Genomic DNA, 27,810 nt, shown 5'->3' on the forward strand with positions numbered 1-27,810 from the left:
CTAATGTCTACTTTGAGTAAGACATCAATAAACTTTGTGCAATTACTTTTCCTCTGTCGTTCCTTACGCTCATCAGCATTTCTGTTGATTTGATCTTTCAGTCCCTCCTGGAATGTCTCCTACTGCAACTAGCATGACAAGAGAGCCTTCCTAATAACATCAATTTATTCCTGCAATCTCAAAAAGAAAGAACATACAAGAACATATACATCTATTTTAATTAATCAAAATATCTATTAATTTTACACATGATATTGCCTAAACAATCTGCATGGCAACAAGAATGAATAACATGGCTGAAGGAATAAACTGACAAAGACAAAACATGATTTAATAGGTTTAGGCTAACATCTAAAATACATATAGTAAAATTTCGATACATCATTACTATTATGTAAATCAAAATATGACAAAATCTTAAGAGTTGTAAGGATAAAAATATGCTAATGTCTCAACTCATCATGCCCCCCAACTTTAAGGTCTTGTTGATCCTTCAACAAGAGGAAAATTCCTAATTTTGGCACTAACTCTTAAGTCACCAACGGTTCCTTGACATGTTCCTCCTGAAGGCAGATTCCAATAAAACCTCTTCATCTTTTCTAATCTAGACCATTTGGCCTCCTCTGTAGCTGTGTCATAAGGGGGATCTGTAACTTTACATCCCAACAATGGCCACATAAGTATAGGGGGTTGAAAGATCAAAGGTAACCAATTATTGGTTTTCATCCTGCCCAGTTGGATATATTTAGGGGCTCTTTGTATAGCTACATGAAAATTTGGCAGTGAATGAGGTTCTCCTTGTTTCAATTCTTCTGGCAAATTATTCCAGCATTGAGTTAGGCCTTCAATTGTAGTTGCACTTTCATTTTGAACTAAATCCTCATATGCTTGGAATATTTCTTTCCTCATTGGCAACACTTGATTCCTCACATCTTACCTTACCAATAGCTTATGCCATTCATAATAGAGAACTCTTGGTTCTTTTTCTTCTTTCCTGAATGGTAATGGACAATCAAATTCAACATCCCTATGTGTTCTGGCTTGTGCTCCCATGCTGATCTCGTTTTGAATCCATGACATTAAGGCTTTTATATGGATATCCCCAATGTATAACAAGGGATTCCACTCACTATCGAAAGTTACAACATAGTTATGCAAGTAAAGCTCACACAATAATTTTTTTTATAGCTGTTGGGGAAGTCTGATAGGCATCATCAAATTCCTCAGGGGTTTAGAAAGAAGGGCTAAGGTCCCTGACAATGCGGTTTAATTTAAAATTTAAATACCACTCTTTCAAATGCAAAGCATAAACTCTTGGCGATGCCCTACATTGCATTAACTTCGGGACCATATCAGTGATTGTATCAACTTTGACTTCTAATTCTTCAATTTTATTATCTCTTTTTTTTAATTTTCTTTTGTTGTTTGTCAATAATCCCTTGTAATCTAGCCCTTTCTATCTCCCACTGCCTATAAAATGTTAATGCAATAGATAAACTGCTGAGAGATGATGAAGGTCTAATAGTTGTTACCTTTGGACGTGGAATTTCTTCAACAGGTTCCTCAAGTTGTCTTGCCACATATGCTAGACTTGAGAGTCTGTCAACATCATCCTCCTTTTGAATTTCAACCTCTGTTGGACTCTCTTCTTCTGATGCTTCTACTGAAATAATCTTTGTTGCATCACTTACTGGACAAACTTTTTGGGTAGTACTCCTAGTTCTTCTTACATAAACCTTTGGAGTGGTTGCACGAACGGTTTCTACATGCGGCTTTGCTACAAGAGTTTTTCTCTTCGGTCTACGCCTCTTAGCTAAAAGAAACTTGAATTTCCTGTGGCTGAACCATAGGTTCATCTTCTGCATTGATTCCTTCGAATTCCTTCCCTTTTCTTTTAGAAGATGTTGATTCCCTTTAAAAAGAAGTGGAGGGATGCTCCACATTTGTCTCAACCATCTCTTCCTTCGTAATAGTCACAGCTCCTTCAGCGATGAACAATTCATTCTCTGCAAAAATTATGGGAGAAGAGGGTTCTTCCATTTCCTCCTTTTCAACTTCTATCTCATCTACAACAGGAGCATCTTCAACCCTAAACTGCGACATGTCTTCAAATACCCCCCATTCCATTTATGAAACATCCCTAAGAGAACATTCTACCAGCAATTTTATCAAACCATGATGGCTGATAGAACGATTTCCATTCTTCCGTGTTTCTTTGGCACTTGTGGAAATGAGGTGATATAAAAAATTAGGAACATTCACTCTTCAGCCATATCGTAAATGTCTAAGCAATTTGAAATGGGGTGAATGTAAATTTGAATACCTCCCTTCACAAGTAATGTACTTCATTACATATAAATTCACTTGAGGCCACTCTACTGGAAGGGAAACCCTCTTGGTTCTATTGAGTACTATTTTTTAAAGAAAAAATATAATAAAAATAAAAAAAATAATAATATATGTTTCCATAAGCATGAAGACTAATGGATATTTCGGCCAGTAAGCTATGTCGAGCACTGCAGGAGAAGTTTCATCGAAAGAGCGTTTTCATCGACACAGGGCATATAAAGCGCTAAGCAAAGGTGTTTCGGCAAGAAGTTACCTTCGATGAACGCAAGAAACCGCTCATCGATACCCCATGTTTCATCGAAAAGGTAAAAGCAAAAGGCGAAAAGGCAAAAGGTGATTTCGAAGAAATATCGTTACCGAGGAAACTCAAGAGACATTCATCGAAATGCAAGTTTCATCGATGAACGTGGTGTCGAACAAAAGAAAAGCTGTTTCATCGATAAAAAGGATATCAATGAAAAAGGGGATATCGATGAACACTCATAAGCCTTCATCGAAGAAAGAAACTCATCGAAAGTATGGCATCGATGAAACTCGCGAGCAACTTGTCGAAAAGGGAGACTATCGATGAAAAAGTAATTTCGATGAGTCTTAAAAGCGGCTTCTCGACGTAAGTTTTTCACCGAAACAGTATTATCGAAGAAAATGAGCTTTCGATGGAAGATTCAAACACTCGGCCGAAGGCAAGGGTTTCATCGATAATTTGAAACGCGCGCACTTTGAGCGGACTGTACTTCCCGCGAAGGAATTAAAGGCCCAGTTGAAAAGTGTCACATCTGCAATTAAATTTAAAACACTTGAGTAGCCGTTACAGATGCAGAACATTAACTATACACAAGTTGCCCATTCAATTACAGTTAAGCTGAGTGAATTTTCGTAAGAATCAGATCGATGCTAAGAGATTGAAAGCTGTGAAGAACTTGCAGAGATTTGCAAACGATAACCAGAAGAGTTGAGCATTTTACCAAGTAAGTATTGTCTCTCTTATTTACTGTAACTATGGAACCTTCGTCTTCTTCTTCTAAAAAGAGTAGGAAAGGAAAAGAGTTAAACCCTGAAGAGAAGCCCAAGAGACAGAAGAAAGAAGGGAGAGCTTTGACTCAGGACTTATTAGACCAGTGTCCATCGTCTAGTGTAAGGTCCAAGAAGATTAAAAGTGAAGAAGAAGGATTAGAGGACAAATTTGAAAATCTAGGAGACATTTGGACTGAGATAAGAGGGCATGAGTTATTTTTGTTTGGTTACAAAAGAAGGGATGCACCCGAACCCATTAGTAATCTGTGGAAGAGGAACTTAGGCAAGTTAGTAGTTCCAAATGTATTTGTAGACGTAGAATTAATGAAAGCTCTGGTAAATTGCTACAACCCGAGAACTAAAACCATATGTGATTACAGAGGGAATACATTAGTAGTAATCAACAAGTAGACTATTGATATGGTTTTTGATCTAGACTGGGAAGTCGAGGAAAGCATCGATATGAAGAAACTCTCACAGGAATTCTTTAGTTTGGAAAATATCTACAGGACTTGGAGGCTACCTGTTCACAGGCCAAAAGTGGGTGGGTCATTTGTTCAGTTTGGCAAAAGTGACAAGGTGCCATTTGATGTCAACCACTTCCATCCATATTTCAAATATACGTATTATACTGCAGCCCAAGTACTAGGCATAGAGGCTCATCCACTCATGGATGTTGGGATTATGGTTTTGTGTGCTGATATTCAATCAAAAGACCCTAGGTCATTTGATTTTGCTACTTATGTTGCAGATACCTTGAATCATGGGCTGGAAAAAATGAAAGGAGACCTTGTGAATGTTCACTTTTCATTATACTCCATGTTAATGCATATTCTTCTTTATTGTGGACAAGAAATTAACTTCTGGCCAGATGAGTTCAGCATCAGGTCCTATGATAAGAATGGTCTGAAGAAGCCGGTTTAGTTGTGGGTATCAGCATGGGACCAGAGGTTTATGAACAACCAATATTGGCATTTTCAAGAATACTTTGTGAAACCTCTCAGTGCAGCTTTTGGACAACGCAGGGATTATACTTTGTCCCCTGAAATTAAGAGGTTCCTCAGGCCAAAGGATTTCTCTCTAGAATCACAGATTGAACACAATTGGGGTGATTGGTATTGCCATGATAATCACATGGAGATAAGGGTATTTGGATATGAAGGGCAACCACACATGCTTCCAATTACGGTGCCAGACAGAGTGGCTAGCTTGGAGATTATAAGGCAATTGTCTATTGCCAGTGCTAAACATTTAACTGATTTTGGTAAACAATCTATTGTTCCAGGTCTATTAGTTTTCTCTGATTTCATTGTCAAAAGTTCAAAGAGTTATCATTTATTACAGAATAAATTAAATTACTATGGCATGACTCTGGGTGAGCCTAGGGAGAATTTTGATCCCGAAGGATATATAAAAGCTGCCAGAGCCTCACAGAAACTCAAAGCTGGGATACATATGGCCAAAATGCCAAACGACCTAATTAAGAACCTTGAGCGAGAGGAGGCCAAAGTTTTGAAAGGAAAGAGTGAGTTAGTCTGGGAGGCCTACAAATGGAAGAGGGCAAGGGGAATGATAGATGGAGACCTAATTGGAAATCTCCAAGATCCTCTGGAGGTAGCTAAAAGGCTGCTTCAACATGAAGCTGAAATTATGCACAGAGTTCCTTCACAATTCCTTCGCTTCATTAATACTGAAAGAGATAGTCAGGCCCTAGCTCACATGTCACCAAAATCAACCGCCAGTACTATCCCACCTGATTCTCCTCGAGAGGATTATCCTCCTGGTTTCGAAACAGAAATGAACATGGACACAGGAGAAATCAACATCAAAGATGTTGTTGACATAAGAATGACTGAGCATGAGGACTTCATTGCTGATGATGGATTCGCCTCCTCTAGGGAATTCCTCTCATTTCTATATCAATACAAAGGGGCTCATGTCAAACGAAGCATGGCTAGAAAACCAGAGGAAGAACAGATGAAGAGATTACAGGATGAAATTGATGTCCTCATGAAAGATATGACTCCTGAAAAAGGGAGGAAATTATTAAAAGAGGCCGGTGTGATCATCTTCTCTGGTTGGGATATCAACTCAGCACTCTTATTTGATGGCTTTTTGAAGAAACAAGATTTGAATCAGCAGGTATTGCCCCAGGAGGTAGATAAACTGTTCCTAGGGTCTGGATATGATCCAGACAAAAAGGCTCTCCTACAGTGGGCACTATATCCAAAAGGGAAGAGGCCAATCATTGTGGATATAGAAGAAACCTTTGGGCACCTCATGGTTCATCAGGTTGGAAAGACTGATCCTAGGGTCACTGCGAAGCTCAACCTGGATGTTGCAAGATTGAACTTGGACCAGACAGAGTTTCTGGTCAGAGAAAACATTACATACAAGGGATTATATGAAAAATCCAAGGAGGAAAACCAGAAGCTGCAAGCAAAGGTATTGCAATTAGAAACGGGGACTCCTATCAGCGAATACACCTTATACCGTGCAGGACGCAGCTTGGATGACGTCTCTGATGCCCTGTACTGGAAATATCAGGCAGAGAAGGGCAATAAACGCGCAGACAATATCCAGCAAAAAATGGACAAATTGGTCAATGACATCATAGGACATCGGTTTAACACCATGCTCTTACAGGTCGAACCATATTGGATAGTTTACAATGGAACCATAAAAGCGCTAACAGAGCATGAGCGGTTAAGAGCACGATTGCAGGGGGTGCTAAGCAATGACGATTCCATGACGCCAGAAGAAAAGGCTGAGGGTAACGCGTATATGGATAATCATGTCAAACTCGAAGATATGCTAAGAAGAGATCTAAAAGAATTAGATGATGAAAGACCCGTTGGAATGCCTTCCGTCTACAAGGAAGGAGAGGTAATAACCTTGGAGGATTTGCGAAAGGAGCTTGTCAGCGTCAAGGATTGGGCCTTGTCAGAAATTGATCGGAGTAAGGATATGGCCCCTACTGTCAACCAGATGATATTCAAGTACCTGACGCTAGGGGATGAATTAAAAAAGCAAACGCCTTGAATCAGAACATTCAAAGACGATGATTACATTCATCATTTGGGACTTTTGAATCTCTTTTTGCTTAAGTTTAGAAACACTCGAGTTGACGACTAATATTTTGAAAAGTCGTGTCTCTTCATGAAAAGCTTGCGTCCTCATATATATATGAGAATGTTTTTTGTAATGTAAAGGAGATAATATTAGATAGGATTATGAGCAAAAGAACGACAGCCTGTAAGTCTTTGTGTACGAACTTCAATGGAATACAAATCTTGATCAATTGTTTCCCTGCATATGTGTTGTGGATTATTTCATTTTCTTTTGGCAATCGTCTGTGATATTATCTGATAAAGATAGGGTTATTCATATTCTTAAGATCAAATCTATGCTTTATGTTATAATGTTGTAACAAAAGTTTTGCTTGCGGATTGTAATTGTTCCCTGCAAAGCTTAATTGACTGGTCCCTTAAGGGTAGGGTTAAATTCACTCAATCAGCACATAATATAAGCATTCATTTGGTTTTGAAAGAAATAGTAACTGACAGGTTCATAAGGGATGAGTTAAAAAACTGTCTCACAGATTCGCACTATAAGTCCTGAAGAAAATTGTAATGACTCTGTAACCCATGCAATAAAGAAGGCACTGGCTTAAATCTCAAGTTATACTCATCGTTTATTTTCACAATTAGTTATTTTTATAGCTACAGGAGTAATTAAGAAACACAAAGCGAAATAACAATCTTGAACTCGTCTGCAATATCTCCATTCAAGGAACTCATGCCATTTCAAGATCAGGAGATATCAGAATAGGATAACATATCTGCTATAAAAAGCACTGTTTATTGGAGACATTCAGTGAATAGGTATACCCGCCTAGGTCCTGCAGAGCCTAAAGAGAGAGAGTTAGTAACTAATAGGTTCACTCTATAAGTTGGCCAAGTCAATTGGAGGGTTTGATCATAGGAGTTGGCATTGCCTTAGAACCCATCCAATCTGTTGATTTGAGACCCAACAGGTTCCTTGCTTGTCCATTGTTAGAGGTCCATCTGTGGGGAGTGTAAATTCTGCTCTAGCACTTCTGGCGTCTTTTGATTCTGGAAACAATTCTCCTTCTTGCGGCAACCCTATAACTTCAGCTATCTGTTGCTCTGTAGCAATGACCCTTAATCTTTTAACAGTAGCCTCTCCTTCATTGAATGAATTCATAAACTCTGAAGCAATTTCTTCATTATAATCCCTTATTTTCAAAAAGTAGACAATCCAACCATGCTGCCTGAAATAATGCTCACAAAGAGCATCTTGTAGTAACGCATCGTGGACTGTTGGTGCATGGCGGATTGGATCTCCACCCATTTCTTAATCTGTTAATGTAGCAAACTCTGCAGCTAAGACACAAAGAACCAAAATATTATACAGACTGAAAATTGAAACTTCCTTACCTATTTCCAAATTTGGCAGCAGAGTTCATTACTTTCTTATGCCAAAGAATATCTTATTAAAGAAATGATGGCAAGCAATCAAATCAAGGTACCGAAAGGGACGAGTAATTACTAATTTTGGAAACCGAACCATAAAACACCCCCCCCAACTTACTTTGGCACGTGTCCACACAGGCTGAAAGGATTTAGGGAAGTGTACATGGATTTAGCAAAGGCAATAATCATAATGAAATCATAAATGCCTAATTAAAATAAAATAAAATATGTACATACCTGCAGTTGCGTGAAAAGAATGGCGAAATGAAATGAAATGACAGATAAGGAAATGAGATGGGATGACGTGGATGGAAAATTTTATTTATGGAGAACAATATTTCCATAAGACATGGAAATATTTTTGTGAAATGACATGAGGAGAATTATGAAGTGGCAAGCATGTTCATTGCACTAGCTACAGGAACCTTACCTCCAATACTTTGCTCAATTGCAGAAGGAACTTGATCAGTGGCTGCAGGAACTTGATCAGTTTCTGCAAGAACTTGTGTTTGATCCTTTTTAGCAAATTGCTGTAGGAACTCCTCTTTGCTAGCTGACTTATGATAAAGATGCAATTTGTGACTATTTACCAAAAGCTTGAACCGAATCGGGTCAATTGTGGTCAAACGAATAGCTCCATTGTTGAAAACTTCCTCTATCTCATATGGACCTAACCATCTGGTTTGCAGCTTTCCCATAGTATGTTTATATCTGGAGTCATACAATATTGCCTAGTCACCTGTTTTGAACTTTTTCTCTTTGATGTATTTATCATGCCACCTTGCTCTCTGATTTTGTATCAGTTCTGTCCGCTAGACAACCATTTTTCTCCATTCATCCAAAGCATTCAATTGCTAAATATGTTCCTTTTGTGCTTCAGAAAGTATCATATTTAATTTCAAATCTATCCTCAGAGTTTTATGCTCAAACTCAATAGGCATCATTACTGCTTTTCCATACACCATCTCAAAAGGTGTAAAACCAATTGGTGTCTTCCAAGTTGTTCTGTATGCCCAAATTGCTTCTGAAAGTCTATGAGACCAGTCTTTTTTATGAACAACTACTGTCTTAGTAAGAATAGCCTCAAGCTCCCTATTTGTAACCTCTACTTGTCCATTAGCTTGTGGATGATATAGGGTAGATTTTTTGTGCCTTATATTGTATTCATTGACCAAGGCTACAATCAATGTTGAAGTAAATTGTGGGACTTGGTCCGATACAATTTCCCTTGGTACTCCATATCTTGTAAATATCTCCTCATAAAGGAACTCAACTACCTTATTGTCTCTTACATGTGTCATGGCGCGAGCCTCCACCCATTTGGTTACATAATCTGTACATACTAAAATGTAGGATTTGTCATTAGAAGGGGGATCAATTGGGCCAACAAAATCTAATCCCCATTTATCAAACAGTGCAACCAATATTTGTGGATACAATGGCATCTCATCAGATTTAGTAGGTCTCCCCATGCGCTGGCATCTGTCACATTTTCTTGTATATTGTGATGCATCCTTATATAATGTGGGCCAATAGTATCTTGTATTCAGTATTTTGAGTGTTGTTCTTTTAGCAACAAAATATCCTCCACACATCTCATCATGACATGCATGTAGGATATCATATGTTTCATCCTCTCTTACACATCTTCTCATGAATTGGTCTGGTCCAGTGTCAAACAAACAATCAACAATCCATGAGAAGTTAAAGCTTTTCTCCACTAAAAACCTTCTTTCCTTAGGAGAGAAATGAAGTGGCATTTTAGCAGCAACTAAATAGTTGGCAATATCAGCATACCAGGGAGTGTGGGCTTGTATAAGGAATAGATGTTCATCCAGAAAAACATCATCTATGGTTGTAGGATCTTCCTGTAATTGAAGTATTGAAAGACAATCTGCAACCATATTGGACTTTCCTAGTTTATCAATAACTATGATATCAAATTCCTGCATCAACAATAACCAGCAAGCTAACCTACCGGTAATTGAAGGCTTATTCATGAGATATTTGATTGCAGTATGATCAACATGCACAAATATGGGATACCCTGTTATATAGTGTCTAAATTTGTTGAGTACATATATAACTGCTAACATTTCCTTTTCAGTGACTGTGTAATTTAACTTAAGCCCCTGCAAGTTCTTGCTGATATAATATATTGCACTTTCCAAGTTATCAATCTTCTGTCCTAAGATTGCTCCTATTGCATAATCAGATGCATCTGTATGAATTTGAAATGGTAAAGACCAATTCAAACCTTTAAGAACTGGTGCTTGGGTCAAAGCGTGCTTAAGCTTCAAGAAAGCTTCATTGCATAAAGAAGTCCATTTAAATTCCATATCCTTGGTAAGTAGAGAATATAAGGGACTTGCAATTTTGCTGAAATATTTGATAAACCTTCTATAATATCCAGCATGACCAAGGAAACTTCTAACATCTTTTTGCTTTACCGGTGCATTGATATTCTGAATGACTTCAATTTTTGTTGGGTCAACCTGTATGCCTTTTATAGAGATATGATGACCAAGGACTATTCCTTCCTGCATCATTATGAAGCACTTCTCACTGTTTAATGACAAACTATAGTCTTCACACAGTTGCAAAACTTTCTTTAGGTTCCCTAATGCTTCTTCAAATTCAGAGCCATAAGTTGTAAAGTCATCCATATAAATTTCCATGATGTCTTGAGAAATATCTGAAAATATATTGATCACTGCTCTTTGAAAAGTAGTTGGAGCATTACACAATCCAAAAGTAAGAACAAAATATGCATATGTTCCCCAAGAACAAGTAAATGTAGTCTTCTCTTGGTCCTCTGGGGCTATCTGAATCTGATTGTAACCACTGAATCCATCAAGAAATGAAAAGTATCTCTTCCCAGCCAAAGAGTCTAATAGTTGATCCACAAATGGTAATGGAAAATGATATTTTCTTGTTGCAAAGTTCAAAGCTCTATAATCAACACATACCCTCCATTTTCCTCCTTTCTTAGGAACTATTACCAAAGGTGATACCCGTTGGCTATCAGAGTTAGGATAGATAAACCTAGCCTTTAACAACTTCTACAATTCCTCTTTAACTATTTCTTTTAATGCAGGATTGATTCTTCTTTTTGGCTGTCTGAGTGGGTAACATTATTCTTTTATATAGATACAGTGGGTACAAACTATTTGATCTATTCCATGCATGTCCTTGTAATCCCATGCAAAGACATGTTTATGACATTTAAGCAAGTCCATGAGTGCTACTTTTTGAGTATCTGCAAGATCACTATTGATATTCAAATCAACTTCTATTTTGATAGTAAGATCAATCTAGGATATATCAAAAAAATGAGAAGTACAGACTTCCTGTGGCAACAGAGTATGCAATATATTAGTGGCTGCAAGAAAGTCTAAATCTGCAATATTTGGTACCAACTCCTGCAATTGTTGTTTTCTTGTTTTAACCCATTTGTCAAAATTTTATAAAGAATCGAGTCTTCATCATGTGATTGCATGAATGGCCCTCGCTTAATCATCATGAGGTGATTAATAGAGTCAACTCCCTCAGATTCTTCTCCCAAAGTAGGCCAAATGGCTTGTTGTTGATCAAACTAGGGCTGAGCAGGAGAATACAAAGCTAATGTTTTTGTAGAGTTCCCATATGAAATTGTCATATCCCCTGATTTACATCCAGTATATGCATCAGTCGTGGTAAGCCAAGGTCTTCCCAAAATCACCGGATATCCTCCCAATGTTGCCTTTGGAGACAAAATCATAAAGTCTACAGGATATTCCCAGGAATCCAAAGTAACAACCACATCTTCAATCATACCATCAGGTCGCACTGTAGAGATGTCAGCAAGCTGTAGGACTGTAGGTGTAGGCCTGAGACTATTGATTTCAAGTTGCTCCATTACTTCTCTTGTCATCACATTAATGACTGCCCCTAAATCAACTAAAGCATTCCTTATTTGGGTGCCATTAATGACTATATTCACAACAAGACTACCAGGATCATAATATTTAGGAATTGAAACCTTTCCTAGCATAATATTTGCCAGTTGACCCATCACATGCACTATTTGTGGATCCTTCTTCTTCCTACCAGGTTTTTTTAGACATGCCTCCCTAAGTGCCTTACTATATACATGAACATCTTTTATTGCTTGCAACAATGGGATTTTAATACATACATGTTTCAGTTGATCTATGATATCAAAACCTTGCTCTTGTTTTGTAAGAACTTCCTTTTCTTGCAATCTTTGGGGAAATGGTGGTACTATCTCCTTCTGAGGTATTGTGGCTGTTGGATTAGAGATTTCTTGTTCTTCTTGCACCTCAATGATAATTGGAAGAGATGGATTAGGCAAAGTTATCCCGGATCTGAGGTGAATATCACTTATAGATAGAGAATAGGTTGGGTATTGATTAGGGTCAGCTGAATAAGCTTGTTGTTGTTGAGATTTAATATTAGGATTTGCATTGGCTGGGTGGGAAACTGCGTTGGTTTAGGTGGAACAACAATGGCTGCAGGGGGAGGCATTATCGCAGGTGGTTGCGGCTGCTGAATAGGCTGTTGATATCCAGAAGATTGGGTAGTGCATGGTTGACTCCCCCTCCATTGAGGAGTAGGTTGCCAATTCCCTTGAAACTGGCTCCCTTGGCCCCGAGGTGGATACCGATTTCCCTGTGGCTGCTGCCACTGTGGCATTTGATTAGAAAAAATTTGCCCTTGGCCTTAAGGACCATACAAGTTTGGATAATTACCAACATTTTGAGCATATGGTGATTACCATTGATTATTTGGTACATAAGAATTTCCACTATAACCAGAAAAAGAAAGTGGATCCAGAGGCATACCTTGTCTTTGGAAATTTGGCCTTCTTTGAGCAAAATAGAAAACTTGTTCATCCTCACCTTGTATTGGCTTGAAGTCAGTAACCTCAAGATTTGCAACCATTTTACATCTGCAGTCCTTTTTTCTCTATCTACAATAAGGGCAAAATTCTGCAAGAAATGCATCAACTTCTTCACGCTTCTTCTTAGTTGAGAGTGTATCCGACTGAGTAGCCATATTGTTTATGATGTCCTCCTTAAAGTCCTTCAACAAATGGCTAAGTTCCATTCTAGAAACTCTAGTACTAGATGCTGATGAAGGAACTCCTGGCTTGAAATGCCTGTTTCTTTTAGAGGCTGATCTAGAATACTTCTTACAAATTTGTCCTATCTCATTCCATGTAGATTGTGTAATGTCACCTCCTCCCATAAGATCCAAAGCATCAGTGCATTCATCATTGATTCCTCTTAAAAATATCATCTTGAGGGAATCTTCATTTAGAGTACTATGCTTGGACTTTTTGACACCAAACATAAACCTTTCCAGGTAATCTTCAAGACTCTCATCTTCTTTCTATGTCATTCTAAAAATATCATCCCCATGGCGACCAATACCTCTACAATAGTCTTTATACTTTGCAAGAAATAATCATTTCATCTCATCCCATGTATTGATTGTGCTACTACCCAAACTCATAAACCATCTTAAAGATGATTCTTTCAAAGTGGTAGGAAATATTTTGAGTCAATGGGCATCTGTAGTATAATCAAAACTCCTACAGAGAACATCAAATTAAAACAGAAATGTGTCTGGATCCTCTGTCACCAATCCATATAATTTAGGAAGGGAAGAAGCTGGAATATTCTTGAGATTAGCATTATCATGCTGATCAGATATGGGGAACTCAAATATTGGGTCCAAAGGTGGATTATTCCCACCAGGAGGTGGATTATTCCCACTTGGAGGTGGATTTCCTTGCATTGGACTAGTGGGGGGAGTTACCAAATGAAATTCTTCTTCTGGTATTCCAAAAAGGAATTGAAGACTACCTTTTAGAAATTCAGATTCAAGGTGGTTCAAATTCTCCAGGGTTTGATAAATTTTAGCAAAAGGATTTATATCTGGGGAATTAATTTCTGCATGATTAGGATGACTGGGTAGAAATCTACCTAGAACATCTCTTCTTCACCTATGTATGCAGGTTCATAATTTTTTTCTTTCGAACAATCAGGTATGCCAGAAAAACAATTAACTGAAAACTGAAAAGACAATAACCATAACAGGTTCTTAGTTTGACACCATCCCCGATAACGGCGCCAAAAATGTTCAACCCAGCAATAAGAATAATAACTCTAGTTGAAGTCTCAACCTGAAGTTTGGGCATTCACTTGGTAAAGTCACTATTTTCATAGCTAGTGTTCATTTGATTGTCAACCCAGGGACGTAGTACTTGAAATGGGTCTACACTATATATGCATTAAGTTCCTGCAATAGCTACTATGCATTATTGCAACAACTAACATTATGCAGAAAAGATAAGAAAGAATTGAAACTATTGAAAGGCTACATGAAAACTTCCACATTATCATAGATTTATTCAAGCAATACTGGCTAAGTTCAATGCTGATAAACAAAAATTACTCTGTTTTGGTTTGGCTGCAGGAACAGTCAGTGGATATGTTTCCAATGGCTGTAGGAACAGTCAATGCCAGAACTTCTACTATAGCTAAAGAAGAAAACTAATCTTAATAAAGGCACAGGAAAACTCACCAAGTGGGGCCCCTTGGATGAGTGATTCCAGGCTTCTCAAAAACAACTCTAGGTGCTCAGAATAACATATTTTTATTCATTGTTCTTCGGAAGTCATTACATGATTCAACATAAAAAGAAACTCAAAACACTATAACTTTATTTCCAAAATCCTCTACTCTACTTTCTCTCTTTTCTATCTAACCTCATAAAAGAGATAAAGACCTTTATTTAAAAGAAAACAACTACTTCCTATTACACAGACCACACCAATTAGAAGAGGCAGATAACTAATCAAGAAAGGAAATAGACGGAGTTAAGTCGCTGATAATGTGGATCTAAACCGAACCACAGTCATAACACATCATGGCGGTGTTTTCAACACTAATGTCTACTTTGAGTAAGACATCAGTAAACTTTGTGCAATTACTTTTCCTCTGCCATTCCTTACGCTCATCAATATTTCTGTTGATTTGATCTTTCACTCCCTCCTTGAATGTCTCCTACTGCAACTGGCACGACAAGAGAGCCTTCCTAACAACACCAATTTATTCCTGCAATCTCAAAAAGAAAGAACATACACATCTATTTTAATTAATCAAAACATATATTAATTTCACACATGATATTGCCTAAACAATTTGCATGACAACATGAATGAATAACATGGCTGCAAGAATAAACTGGCAAAGACAAAACATGATTTAATAGGTTTAGGCTAACATCTGAAATACATATAGTAAACTTTTGATACATCATTACTATTATGTAAATCAAAATATGACAAAAGCTTAAGAGTTGTAAGGATAAAAATATGCTAATGTCTCAACTCATTAGTTAAGAAGGATGGAACTCTCATGGAAGCTGTTAAACCTAGAACAATATGGGTAACTGAGATGGGTTATGAAGTTGATGTACGTGTATTGGACTTATATGCTAAGATTCTTATAGATGCCCTTGTAGATGAAAAGGAAAAGTCTTTTGGCACTGCTAAGCAAAAGGAACTTGAAGTTCAAATAGGGTTCAATAACAAGAAGAGGGAAGGTCAAATAAAGAAGGTAAGATAGGTTGTCGAGAAAATGTCCAGTGAAATCAAGCAGATTATTGGACTAGTAGAGTCATCTTCTTCGACAACAATTTAGGCCTCATCGGTAGTAGCAACCGACAAAGGTGTGATGAAAAGGTAGAAACCAGAAACCTTTATTGCCCCCGTTGGTTCTGGATCTAAAACTAAAGAAGAACCCTCTAAGATTCCCAAAATTTACATGAGAATTCAGAGGAAGAATCTTGAGGAAGGAAAGCAACAAAAAACCAAGGTCACCCCTCCGGTAGCCCATAAGCAACTTGTGAAGGAAAGGAAGTCTACAAAGAGAGGAAATCAGACAGAGATACAACTCCCTCATTCGGGAAAGAGAAGAAATCTGAATTTATAAGGCTCTTGAATCCGGTAAAAGTATAAAAATTATCCCTCTTTTATCTGTAGGTGAATTGATTGATCAAATCACCAAGGATGAAATTTTGAGTAATATACAATATTATTATGTGCATATGGATGATGTTGAGCAAAAGGAAACCGAGGAAGTAGTTTTGTCATACTTAGATATATATAAGAAAGCCTTAATTGAGATAAAAAAGAAAATACCAATAGAGTTATATAATAAATTAGACGGTAGAAGACTATTTGCACTTGAGGAAAATAGGCATATAAAGATTCAAGAACTGTTAACTGTTTGTGGTTCAATAACTGAAGAGAAGATGCAAAAGTGCATTGAATTTGCAAATAAAACAATTTTCTGGAGTAGGCACAAGCATGTTAGCTTAATGGCGGGAAGAGTGAATGAAATAGTCAAAGAGACTCATGAGGCATGGGCAATTTCTTTGTTGATAATCCAGGATTCTTCACATCACCGAAAGTTCCTCCTAAGTCTGACATTCCTGACATCTCGGTTGATGCTAGGGGGAAAGGCATATTAGGTGAAGACCCACCGGTTTTGGAAAAGAAAGTAATTGAGGATATAGAGGAAAATAAACCAGCAGATAATATTGAGGACAATTCTTCTCTGGTTATTGATGTAGATACAATTGAGATTCATGATGTAGTGGCAGAAGAAATAACTACACCAAGTGGCGAAGCCACCAATGCCAAGGAGAAGGAACAAGAAGAAAAAGGACAGAAGGTAGAGGAAAAGGAGAAAGAACAAGGACAAATTGAAGTTAGGGTACCGAAACCATCACCGGTTTCTTTGTCCCTCATTGTTGGCACTTGACACATCCGGTCAAGTAGATTTTAGTCATTTTGAGAAGGAGAATATTTTTGATTAAGAAAAATCAGGTTTTAAGGGATTGAGAAGGAGAATATTGAGCAGTTGAGCAGTTATGAGTTAATGTTTGTTGTAGCACAAAAGCTTATGAAGGAAGGATCAAAGGACAAGAAAGTTATAAAACAAGCCATTCCAATCCTGCAACAACTTGCCTCAGAATACAAGATCAGTCAGGTAGCTAGCCCCTCTGGAAAGCTAAAGGGTTTGACATAACACATTGCCAAGGAGTACAAAACTCTACAACAAGTGTCAAACCGACATTTGGTGGAGATGTATAATGTAGCTAGGAAGGTCACTTGTTATAACATGATCACATATGATAAGACAAAGCTGACAGAAGAATTCACAAGAATTAATGAAGCCCTTCATCAATGCAACAATATTTACAAGTCTTGCACCAACACAACTAAATTAACAGTAGACTTGTAAGTTAAAATAAAAGTGACTAAGGTCTGATTAGAGCATATTGTAAATAATTTTGATGGTACTTAGTTATTGATCAACACCGTTGATGGTCAAAATTTGCTTTCAGAATCAAAGATTTCTGCTTTGGGGAAGAATATGGACATGTTAATTCGGCGGGCCAAAGAATTGAGAGGTTTGGTTAGTCCCCGACTAAACACTTTATTGCTTCACAAAAGTGAATGTATAGAACAGATGAATAAGCCCACACCAGACTCATTAACAAAAAAAGAATTACATGCCTACATTCTTAATGGGTTTGTATCAATTTTGGGAACATTGAAAACCGACTGGGACACTTACTTGGGATTTTTGAAGAGCGCTTACCCTGATATATTCAAGTACATCTAGATCTGGTAAACACTAATTTTGATTTCATTCATTTCTTATCATTTGCCCCGGCTTTGGCATTGTTGTCAAAGGGGGAGAGGTTGGATGTGAAAAATATTAAGGGACATAAGAAGTAATGTATAGCTCAGGGGGAGCAACTTTCTAAGATTAGTTTTTGGGAAGTTTTTGGACAGGAACCAGAACAGAACTTCAATGATCCATTTTTCACATGAGTGTTGCCATCAATGCCAAAGAGAGAGATTGTTGGCAATTGACACTCATCTGGGCTCATGGTGTTGTCATTGATGGCAACACACATCATTTTGGGTTGGATACTTATTCGGTACTCACTAGTATTCTAGGATTGACATCCGACATTTAAGGAAACCGACATTGTGAAAAGCAAAGGAAATCAATAAACCAGGAACCAGTATTTGGAGGCCGACATAGGAGATTGATCCGACAAAGGTTAAAGCGGCAACAGTCATAAAGATTAATGTTTATATTTTATTTTGGGTCGACATGTATTTATCTTTTGTAATATGATTGTAAGCCGACATAAGGCATTCATGTTCATGTATGTAAGGGTATATAAGTCAGTTTGGTTAGGTCATTTTGGGATATAGACATGATAGGATTTATGCAATTGTGTGAGTGAGATCTTGATCGACAGAATGCAAATGTAATGACCTGTAATTAGTCTTGGTTATTTGTGAAGAGGATTGGAAAGCGGATTAGGTTACTGATAAGGAAGGAGACATTGTTAACCAATATAGTTAGTACTTAAACCGGAACTCATCCAACACATCAGATGTACACTCAGAGTTCAGGATTTTGTTTGTAATTCAACATTTTATATCTGTAGTAAGTGAAGCTCCTTTGTGATGAGTATTGCGCTCTAGGTAGTGTGCCTTTTTGCATGTGCAAGCCCCCTTTTTATGTAATATTTATTCAACTGGCCAGTGGATAGATATTGTGGGTCACAAATCCCACCGTGGTTTTTCCTCTTTGAGGTTTTCCATGTATAAATATGTGGGTGGTGTTATGGTGTTGATCTTTGTGGTTGCTTTGTTCTTCATTATATCTTGTATATATGGTTACCGGTTATTAATTGGAAAAACATCTAAAGGAATTAAATTCTTAATTACTGGTAGAACACTGATTCACCCCCCCTCTCAGTGTTCTTGGATTCCAACACTAACCTTATACCTAATTTAACACTAAACTAAGTTTAATCACAACCCTTATTAAATTTGTGTTAATGTTTTAATCCCAACCCTTCCTATAATTCTATATCTAATCATAACACTAAGCCGAATTGAACCCTAATCATAATCTTAAATAAAATTGAACCCTAAATCTAAACTTAACTGAATATTAAATCAATTCAAACCCTATTGATAACCCTAAACCAAATTGTACCCTAATCCTCTATACACATTTTAACCCTAGCCTTTAACAAAATCAATCCCTAACCCTAACTCTAACCCAAATTAAATTGTAACCCTAAAACAAATTGAACATTAAACTAAATTGGACTCCAACTCTAACACTAAACCAAAACAAACCCTAAACTTAAACCAAAGTCAACACTAACTATAAACCTAGTTGAACCTTAAGCCTAAATCTAATTAAGTGCTAAACCAAATTGAATGAACCTAAACACTAAGCCAAATTGAAATCTAACATTAAACTTATTTGAACATCAAACTTAATTGAACATTAAACTACACTAAATCCTAACACTAAACCAAATTGAACTTTCACCTTAACATTAAATCAAATTGAACCCTAACCTTAAACCTAATTGAACACTAAACCAAATTGAATGCTAATCCTTATTAAATTAGGGTTACTATTTCAATTTCAATATCTAATCTTGAACTTAAACTAAACCAAATTGAATTGTAATCCTAACTCTAAACCAAAATGAACCCTACCCCTTAACCTTGACCTAAAATTGAACCTTAACCCTAAAACTAATTGTTCACCCTAATCTTAAAATAAATTAAAATTAATCTTATTCTTAAACCAAAACTTAATCCTAGTTCTAAAATAAATTGAAACCTAACCCTAATAGTAAATCAAATTGGATCCTAATCATAAACCAAATTAAACCCTAGCCCTAAAACTAATTAAACCTCTAACCAAATAAACCTCCAACCATAAACTTAATTAAGATTAAAAAAAATAATGTCAATTTTTTAAACTGTAAAGATAGTAAAATGAAAGTGAAAGATATATTTATTAATGTTAGATTTCTTAAAATGAAATTATTAAATAAATCAAATTTATTAAAGTTATATTATTAAATTTATATAATATTCCATTAAAGTTATTAAATTTATATTATTTAAATAAACTAAAAAATTAATTTAAATGATTCTTTAAATTCTTTAAATTATTTTCAATAATTTATTAAAGTTAATTTTTTAAAGTTCAAAAATTTAGACATGTACATATAAAAATTAGGTTTATTATAATCTTTAAACTTAACTTTAACATTATTTCAAACACCAACATAAGACAATAAAAAAAATAATTAATAATATTAAAAAAAATATTAATTTATTTATCTTTCAGTTATCATCATTTGCATAAAAAGAAGATAGGAGAAAGGACCTAGTAGTTGTGCACCCTAACTTCGCGCTTCTCAAAATCCTACTTGGAAATTTCAAATCACTCCGATTTTTTTACAGGAGCTTACTTGGCAAGTCCCCTGCTTATAACTAAGGTTTCAGGACCACATCATCAAATATGATGCCACATCAGCATGCTTTTTACCAAGGTGTCCAAAATAGCCCCCCCAAAAAGTGAGACCAATAGGCGTGCAAAAGAGCCCCCAATAGTTGTGCAGCTGATATGGCATCACCTGATTGGTTACTTTTTACAATATTAATACATTTCCTAAGAAATGTTGGTACATTTCCTAACAAAAATTGATATTTTTTGTTTCAAACAATAGGTTTTATTTGTTCAATTTTTGAAACAAAAGATATCAACAACCGTCACAACAATTGGTGCATGCTCAACTATTGAATCCTTTCCCCTAAAACTGCAAAAATCGATTTGATCTTGTGACTGATCCCATAAATTATTTTGAACCTTGTTCACGTTAAAATAATTTCTTCTTCACCCTTATAAAAACGGTGGCAACATCAACTTCCTAACTGAAAACAACTAGGTAAGCTAATTTCTGAAGTTTATTTGGTAATCACATTTATTGTTTGTAATTGCCAAAATTTAGTCGATCCGCCGAAGACACATACCGGCAGTATATATTTTCAGCTTTTTTAACTCGATGAATAACACGTGGATTCCATGAGTAACCGCAGGAAGGCGCCATTACAAACTACCCGTTAAGCTAATATTTATTATTAATTTATTTACTGTTATTTAATGTATGCGCTCTCTTCTCATGCCCTTTTTCCTCCCAGGGAAGCTTAAGATTTTCAACTGTAGAGAAATTAAATCTTTTTTCTCAGGTTGATCAAATCGTTTCGAAGATTATTTGAATCTGGTTATGGTTGGCGAGCAGAGCAAACCATGGGTGAAGTTGCCAATCCAGCATCCGTCCCAGCTGCTGTACAATGCGAGCCTTCCTCTACAGGTAAGAGCAAGCTAAACAACAATATTCAAGTTATAGATTCTAAGAAGGAAAATATGAAAACGTCACTAAATAATTCTACACAAAATGGTGCAGCAACTAAATCGCTTAAAAAGAAGAAAAAGAAGCCCTCTGCATTTAGGGATTTTCCTCCCGGTTGTGGGCGTTTTGCTGAACCCATAATTCGAAATCTTAATCCTTCTCCTTCTTTTTCTGCTGCTCATAAAGAAGGAAAACAAGAAATATCGACGCCCAAACAGCCCGAAATGCCTTCTCTTTCTCCTCATTCTCCTCTGTACTCTGTCTCCGATCATCTTCAACATCAGAAAAATTCATTGCATATTGAAACATCTTCCCCTTCACGTCCTCCTCTCCCGGACCATGAAGAGCAACATCACTCAACAATAGTTAAAGATCCTGAAAATCTACCATCCACTGGCCATTTGGAAAGACAACAAATACCAATTGCTACGGAGGCTGAAGGTGGGATTCTGGATTCTCTCGAGGCTATCTCTCCAGCTACAGCCGGGATGCTCATGTGTTCGCCTGATTCTCCTACAGCAGCCCCTGTTAATCTCTCACCATTATCTGTCTCTGCAGTTCGTGACTTCTCCGTGTGCTCTACTTGCCCTGAGATGCTCATGTGTCCGCTTCTGACTCAGCCCTTTTCTCCTTCTACAGCCCCCATTAGGTTCCCTAAGCGCTTTGTCTCTGCAAATCGAGATTTTCCCTTTGGATGTGGGAGAAACGCACCCCCAACCACAAGAGAAGAGTGCCTCCGAGCTATTGCAGCCCACAAAGCCTCCAAGGATCCCACCATGCAGCTTATCCCATTCCCTGCAACTTTGGAGCAAGCAGAAGCAAATTCTGACTTGGACTCAAAAACTGTGGTGAATCAGCTGGATTTAATTCCTAAAGATAATGAAGCAATGCCAGTCCCTACATTTATAGATAGTGAAGCAACTCCAACTGCTCCATATGAGGAGCTTGCCCATAGCTCAGATGAGGAAAAGAACCTTTCGAACAGACAAGCCTTGATGGTATCAACTAATCATAATTCTGAAATGTCACAAAAATCTAAGGCAAATGGTGAAATCGCCTATAGTGGGATTGTTTTGAGGAACAGAGCTTCTAGCTCATCGATACAGCCCCGGAGGAAAAATAATCTACCAGATGGGCAAGCCTTGATGATATCTAGTTCGACTGAATCCCAGCTATCTGATCCAAATACCTCCGAAGATAGTAAAGAAACTCCTAAGTATGGAGTTTCTGGCCTCAAAGTAGAGGAAGGCCTGCCATATGGGCAAGGTTTGTTAGAAGCATCACCTATACCCCTGCACTCTCAAACAAAGCCAAAACGTGTACAGAAATCCAAAGGAAAAGTAAAGGCCGCCGATGGTGGAAGCTCTACAAATACATCCAAGAAGAAATCTCAACTCAATTTGAAGCCTAAGGTTCAAAGTGTGAGCTTCGCTCTTACACCCTTTGATAGTGCTGATGGGCAAGCTAAATCTGATGGTGATGGAACAGTTACACGTGCCAAAGTCAGAGAGACCATGCGGCTTTTTCAAGTGCTTTATAGGAAATTCTTGCAGGAGGAAGAAAACCGTAGTAAGGAGTCCAGACAAGGCCACAGAAGGCCAGATATAATGGCTGCTAATGTTCTCAAGGAAAAAAATAAATATCTTAACACTGGGGAGAAGATTGTGGGTAATGTTCCTGGTGTTGAAGTTGGAGATGAATTTCACTATAGGATTGAGCTTATGATTGTTGGTCTTCATGGACAGTCGCAGGGTGGGATTGATTATTTGAACTTAAAGAAAGGTAAATCTATTCTTGCTACTAGTATTGTGGCATCAGGTGGTTATGCAGATAATGATGAAGGCGAAGTGTTGATCTACTCCGGACAAGGTGGGAACAGAGATAAGAAGGGGAAGCAGATGGAGGACCAGAAACTTGAGCGTGGGAACTTGGCACTCAAGAACTGCATAGATGCAGGCTCACCTGTTAGAGTAATACGAGGATTTAAGGACTCAAGGAATTCTGGTGGAGGTCGAGGTAGCCAGGATGCCACTCTGAGCAAGACAGGCACCACATACACGTACGATGGCCTTTATCTTGTAGAGAGATATTGGCAGGAAACGGGAACCAGTGGTTTTTCAGTGTTCAAATTTCAGTTGAGAAGAATGCCAGGCCAACCTGAGCTAGCCTGGAACATTGTTAAATCTGTTGGACGAGCAAAAAAGGGGGCACCTCGTGAAGGCCTTTGCCTTCAAGATATATCCCAAGGCAAAGAAACAAGGCCAATTTGTGTTGTTAATACAGTAGATGATGAAGCTGGGCCAGCACCTTTTGAATATACTGCTAAAATTATATATCCATCAGGGTTTAATCCTCCTCCTCCAAGAGGCTGTGCTTGTGTTGATGAATGCTCCGACTCTGAAAAGTGTCTCTGTGCTGTCAAGAATGGAGGTGAACTGCCTTACAACTACACTGGTTCTATTGTTGAAGCAAAGCCCTTAGTTTACGAGTGTGGTCCATCTTGTAAATGTCCACCAACTTGTCACAACAGAGTAAGCCAACATGGTGTAAGAAATAATCTTGAGATATTTAAAACTGATAAGAGAGGTTGGGGAGTACGGTCACTGTCTTCAATAACTTCGGGCAGTTTCATATGTGAATACACTGGTGAACTTCTTTCTGACATGGAAGCTGAACAGAGGACTGGAAATGATGAGTACCTATTTGATATTGGAAGAAGTAATGATCAATCTCTCTGGGATGGTCTCTCTGGTTTAGTCAATGAGCTCCCATCTCATTCTATAAGTGAAACTGTGGAGGATGTAGGTTATACCATTGATGCAGCCAAGTATGGAAGTGTTGGACGATTTATTAATCATAGTTGTTCTCCAAATCTATATGCACAAAATGTTCTTTTTGATCATGATGATAAGAATATCCCACACATTATGCTTTTTGCTGCTGAGAATATTCCTCCCCTGCAAGAGCTTTGTTATCACTATAACTATAACCCTGACAGTGTTCGAGATTCTGATGGAAACATAAAGAAGAAAAGCTGTTATTGTGGCTCCGATGAGTGCACTGGAAGATTATACTGAACACATGTGAAACTGCTCTGGTACCATATACTCTTGCCATTTTTCGAAGGTATCATTCTTATATGCCACCTTTCAATTGTTACTCGTTCTGACTGAATGACAATTTGGTTTATCAAAACCTCTCCTCTCTATAGAATGTAGATTCACTTGATTGTTAAAATTTTCATTTACTACATATATTCTTCTTTGATTGTTTTCCTAAATAGAAAGAATCTATTTCACATACCAAATTGGCACATGTTTTGGCTTTGAACTAAAATAATTAATAAACCTATTGTCCTATTATTGTTGACTCTCCATTTTCTTTTCTTTTATTACTTTTCTCATTTTGTACTTTTTATGTTATTCTTACGAGATTATCCACAGTATTTTATTTTTATGTTTTGATTTGAATTAAATGGTATTTATCCTATTACGAGCTCTCTTATTAATAAACATGTATGTTATGGAGTATGGGTTCCTTTTAGTTACCTCTTATCCTTCAAGATACTATTCAATTTGCTTTATTCATGTGTAAATTTACCAACTTAAATTGTAATCAGTTTATCTTTAGATACAATAGTTCAATGATAGTTGAAAAACTAAGTTGCCAGTATGGGTATGAGTACAAGAACTGGGTATGCTAGTATGGGCAATTTTTTTTGCCCTTGGGTATATATATATATATATGTTTAAAGAAATATACAGAATTGTAAAACTAAATACACTTGATAGTAAGATACTTCATCATTGATCAATGCCAAAATGGTAGTGATAAAGATAATTATTAAATGCCAATTGGTAGTTAAATATTTAATATTTATCTTTATCAATTGCCATTTATTAGTGATAATTTTAGTTGCCTAAGTTCTTGATTCTAGTCTCCACTTCCCGACCCGTTCATTGTAATCAAATTTCTTATATGACAATATTAAAGTAATATTGTAATATTTAGCTTGTAATGGTCATTTAAGTCGTTTAGTTAATTTTTAGTAACTTTCTATTCTGTAAGTCAATTAGTTAGTATTTAGAATCTTTCCATTTTGTCTTTAGTTCTTGATTGTTTCCATTATGGAAAGATCGTTTGTAATTGCTTATATAAGGAGTATTCTCGCCGTTTGTTAATCGAACAATCAATTATTATTTCATGGTATCAGAGCATAGGTTCTTTTTTGGTTGATTTTTTTAATAAAAAAATTGTGGTCCATTTACCTAGAAATTTTTTAGAAGTTTTTTGATTAGTTTTTTTTAAACAAAAATTGTGGGGTATTAGTTGCTCGGCTAGGGTTTTCAGTTGTAAGTTTTTTGACGATTTAAAAAAATAAATAAAATCGTGGGTTGTCTTCCTCATCTAGAGTTTGATGATTTTTCCACAAAATCGTGGCTTTTCGTCTTTGACAAAATTTTTTGACATTTTTTTACAAAATCGTGGGTGTTGCTGTTTTTCTAAAGTAGTGGAGATTTTTTTTGACGATTTTTGGCAACATTGTGGATTTTCAGAATTGTGAAGGTTTAGTGTGATTTTCCAGAAAATCGTGGGTATTTAGAATTTTTGCACGATTTAAAAAGAAACAAATTGTGGGCTTCAGTTTTTTGCTGATTTTTTATCAATAAAAATCAGTGTTTTTTTGAGAAGCTGCATTTTATCTCGTTTTGTCGCTTCGTTACCCAACGTCATGTTGGAAGGCACTCAGAGGTTTAACGACAAGAATTACAATACCTGGAAACTGAGGATGCTCACCATTTTTGAGTATTGGTGCCTAGATTGGATTGTTTTGGGTAATTGTGCTTATCCCACAAGTTTGATGAGTGTAATCGTGAAGCGGCTATGCTGCTCAATTTATCATCGATGAGATGCTTCCATAATTGCCATTTGGCAGGACTGCTGCACAAATTTGGACTCACTTGAAGGATCTGCACAAGACGTCAGATAAAGGCAGAGCTTTCTTCCTTAAAAATATTTGTTCTCAATTATGATGGATGACAATATGTCTTTGCAGGATCATTTAATGAAGATCAAAGACATTTGTGATCAACTGGAGGCCATTGGTCACAAGATGGAAGAAGAGGATATGGTGGTTATCACGCTGAAAAGCTTACCACAATCCTATGAGTACTCAATCGAAACTCTCAACATTACATCCACCCATGTTGATTTGGAGTTTGATGACCTGTGCAACACGCTCTTTTATCAGCACAAGTGGAAGAAGAAGTTTGGTAGCAGCAGCAAGACAACCAGTGTAGAATAGGCTTTTACTGCCAAGGACAAGGCTAGCAGAAAGGACAAGGCGAACTGGATGATTCTTCAAAGAATCCAAAGTCTATCACATGTCACTATTGTGGTAAACTTGGTCATGTGAAGAAGTTCTACAGAAAGCAGTTGGCTGATAAAAAATCCAACTAGGGAGGATCTTAGTAGCAGGCTCATGTTGGAGAGCATTCGAAGGAGAAGGGGTCAGCCTTCTATGCATTCATGGCCAAAAGACTAGCAGATCATGACAAGTCTTCTGCATGGTGTTGATGTGTTTTTCATGCACATGCGAACACAAAATAAAATACTTGAAAGTATCTTATCCTCTCTTGATCAAAGTTACTCAAATGCTGAAGATTGGCTTAAGGATCACTTGAGATAACTCCAAGGTTTTGATATGTCGGGTCACTACGTGTGGATAAGTTCTGTTGGTTGATGTGATTATGTTGGAATCACAAGGGGCCTTTACGTTGAATTGTTGAATGCTTGAATTGCCGGAATTTGATCATTTGATGTTACAATCTTGTGATGCTTTTTATCCTAAACTAGCTTGAGTTAAAAAAACAAGCAAAAGGGAAACGGTTGAAGAATTTATCCTAAAGCCTAGAACGCAAGAAGATGGATGAATGATTAGATGGAATCCTATTGGGAAAGGTCTCACCATCAAATTGAACGATTTGACACAAGCTCAGTGCAATCTTCTAAGGTGCAATTCAAAGATGTTCAAAGCATTGCCATCAAACATTGATTACCATTCAAGTCAATGCATAAACAATGGATGCATAACAATTGAAGTTAAACTCATATAATTCTAGTTGACCACGCGAGGCACACTTACAATCAACAAGAGGCTAGTGGTATGGACTAAATGGATTCCATACAAATGCATTCAACAAATTCCTCCATTCAATCTAATCAACATGAAAGCAAATGAGAAGTAGAAACCCTGAGACTTGTTGAAATAATACATTTCACCATAACTTCAATGAAAAGAGTATCTCTTTTACAAGTCTTTAACAACAATTTCTTTCTCTCCTAATCTATTCTAGACGCTAATCAACTATTCACTATTTTGCTATTTACTATTACTATTAGCCTTTACAAATGAAGAGCTTGAGCTTTATATAGAGAGCTCATTACAATGAGTGGCCAGGATTGAATCTCCATCAATGGCCGAGATTTTACAAGGAAATACCTAATTAGGGTTTGTTACAACAAACTCTTCTTAGCCAATGAAATAATTACAGCATTTGGACACATGTCCTCTTTAGAATAGTTGACCAATAGATAGTTGGGGTAGGTACATTGAAGT

The 27,810-nt window shown here is 37.0% G+C and overlaps 1 protein-coding gene across 3 annotated transcripts in view; it reads left to right on the plus strand.

The window, feature by feature from the left end:
- The first annotated feature begins 20,916 nt into the window (after positions 1-20,916).
- Positions 20,917-27,810, plus strand: part of LOC131069423 (histone-lysine N-methyltransferase, H3 lysine-9 specific SUVH6) — a 72,647-nt gene continuing 65,753 nt past the window's right edge. The window contains exons 1-2 of one of the 3 annotated variants that reach the window (XM_058004841.2): positions 20,920-21,152; positions 21,246-24,317. In XM_058004841.2, coding sequence (XP_057860824.1) covers positions 21,089-21,152; positions 21,246-24,268 — 3,087 coding nt within the window. In that variant the 5' untranslated portion in view covers positions 20,920-21,088 and the 3' untranslated portion in view covers positions 24,269-24,317. Of the gene's footprint in view, positions 24,318-27,810 lie in introns of all 3 variants that reach the window. The other 2 variants (XR_009112129.2, XM_058004840.2) reach the window with 2 other exon arrangements.

This window comes from Cryptomeria japonica, chromosome 10 (genome assembly GCF_030272615.1).
Source record: "Cryptomeria japonica chromosome 10, Sugi_1.0, whole genome shotgun sequence".
Classification (NCBI taxonomy): domain Eukaryota; kingdom Viridiplantae; phylum Streptophyta; class Pinopsida; order Cupressales; family Cupressaceae; genus Cryptomeria; species Cryptomeria japonica.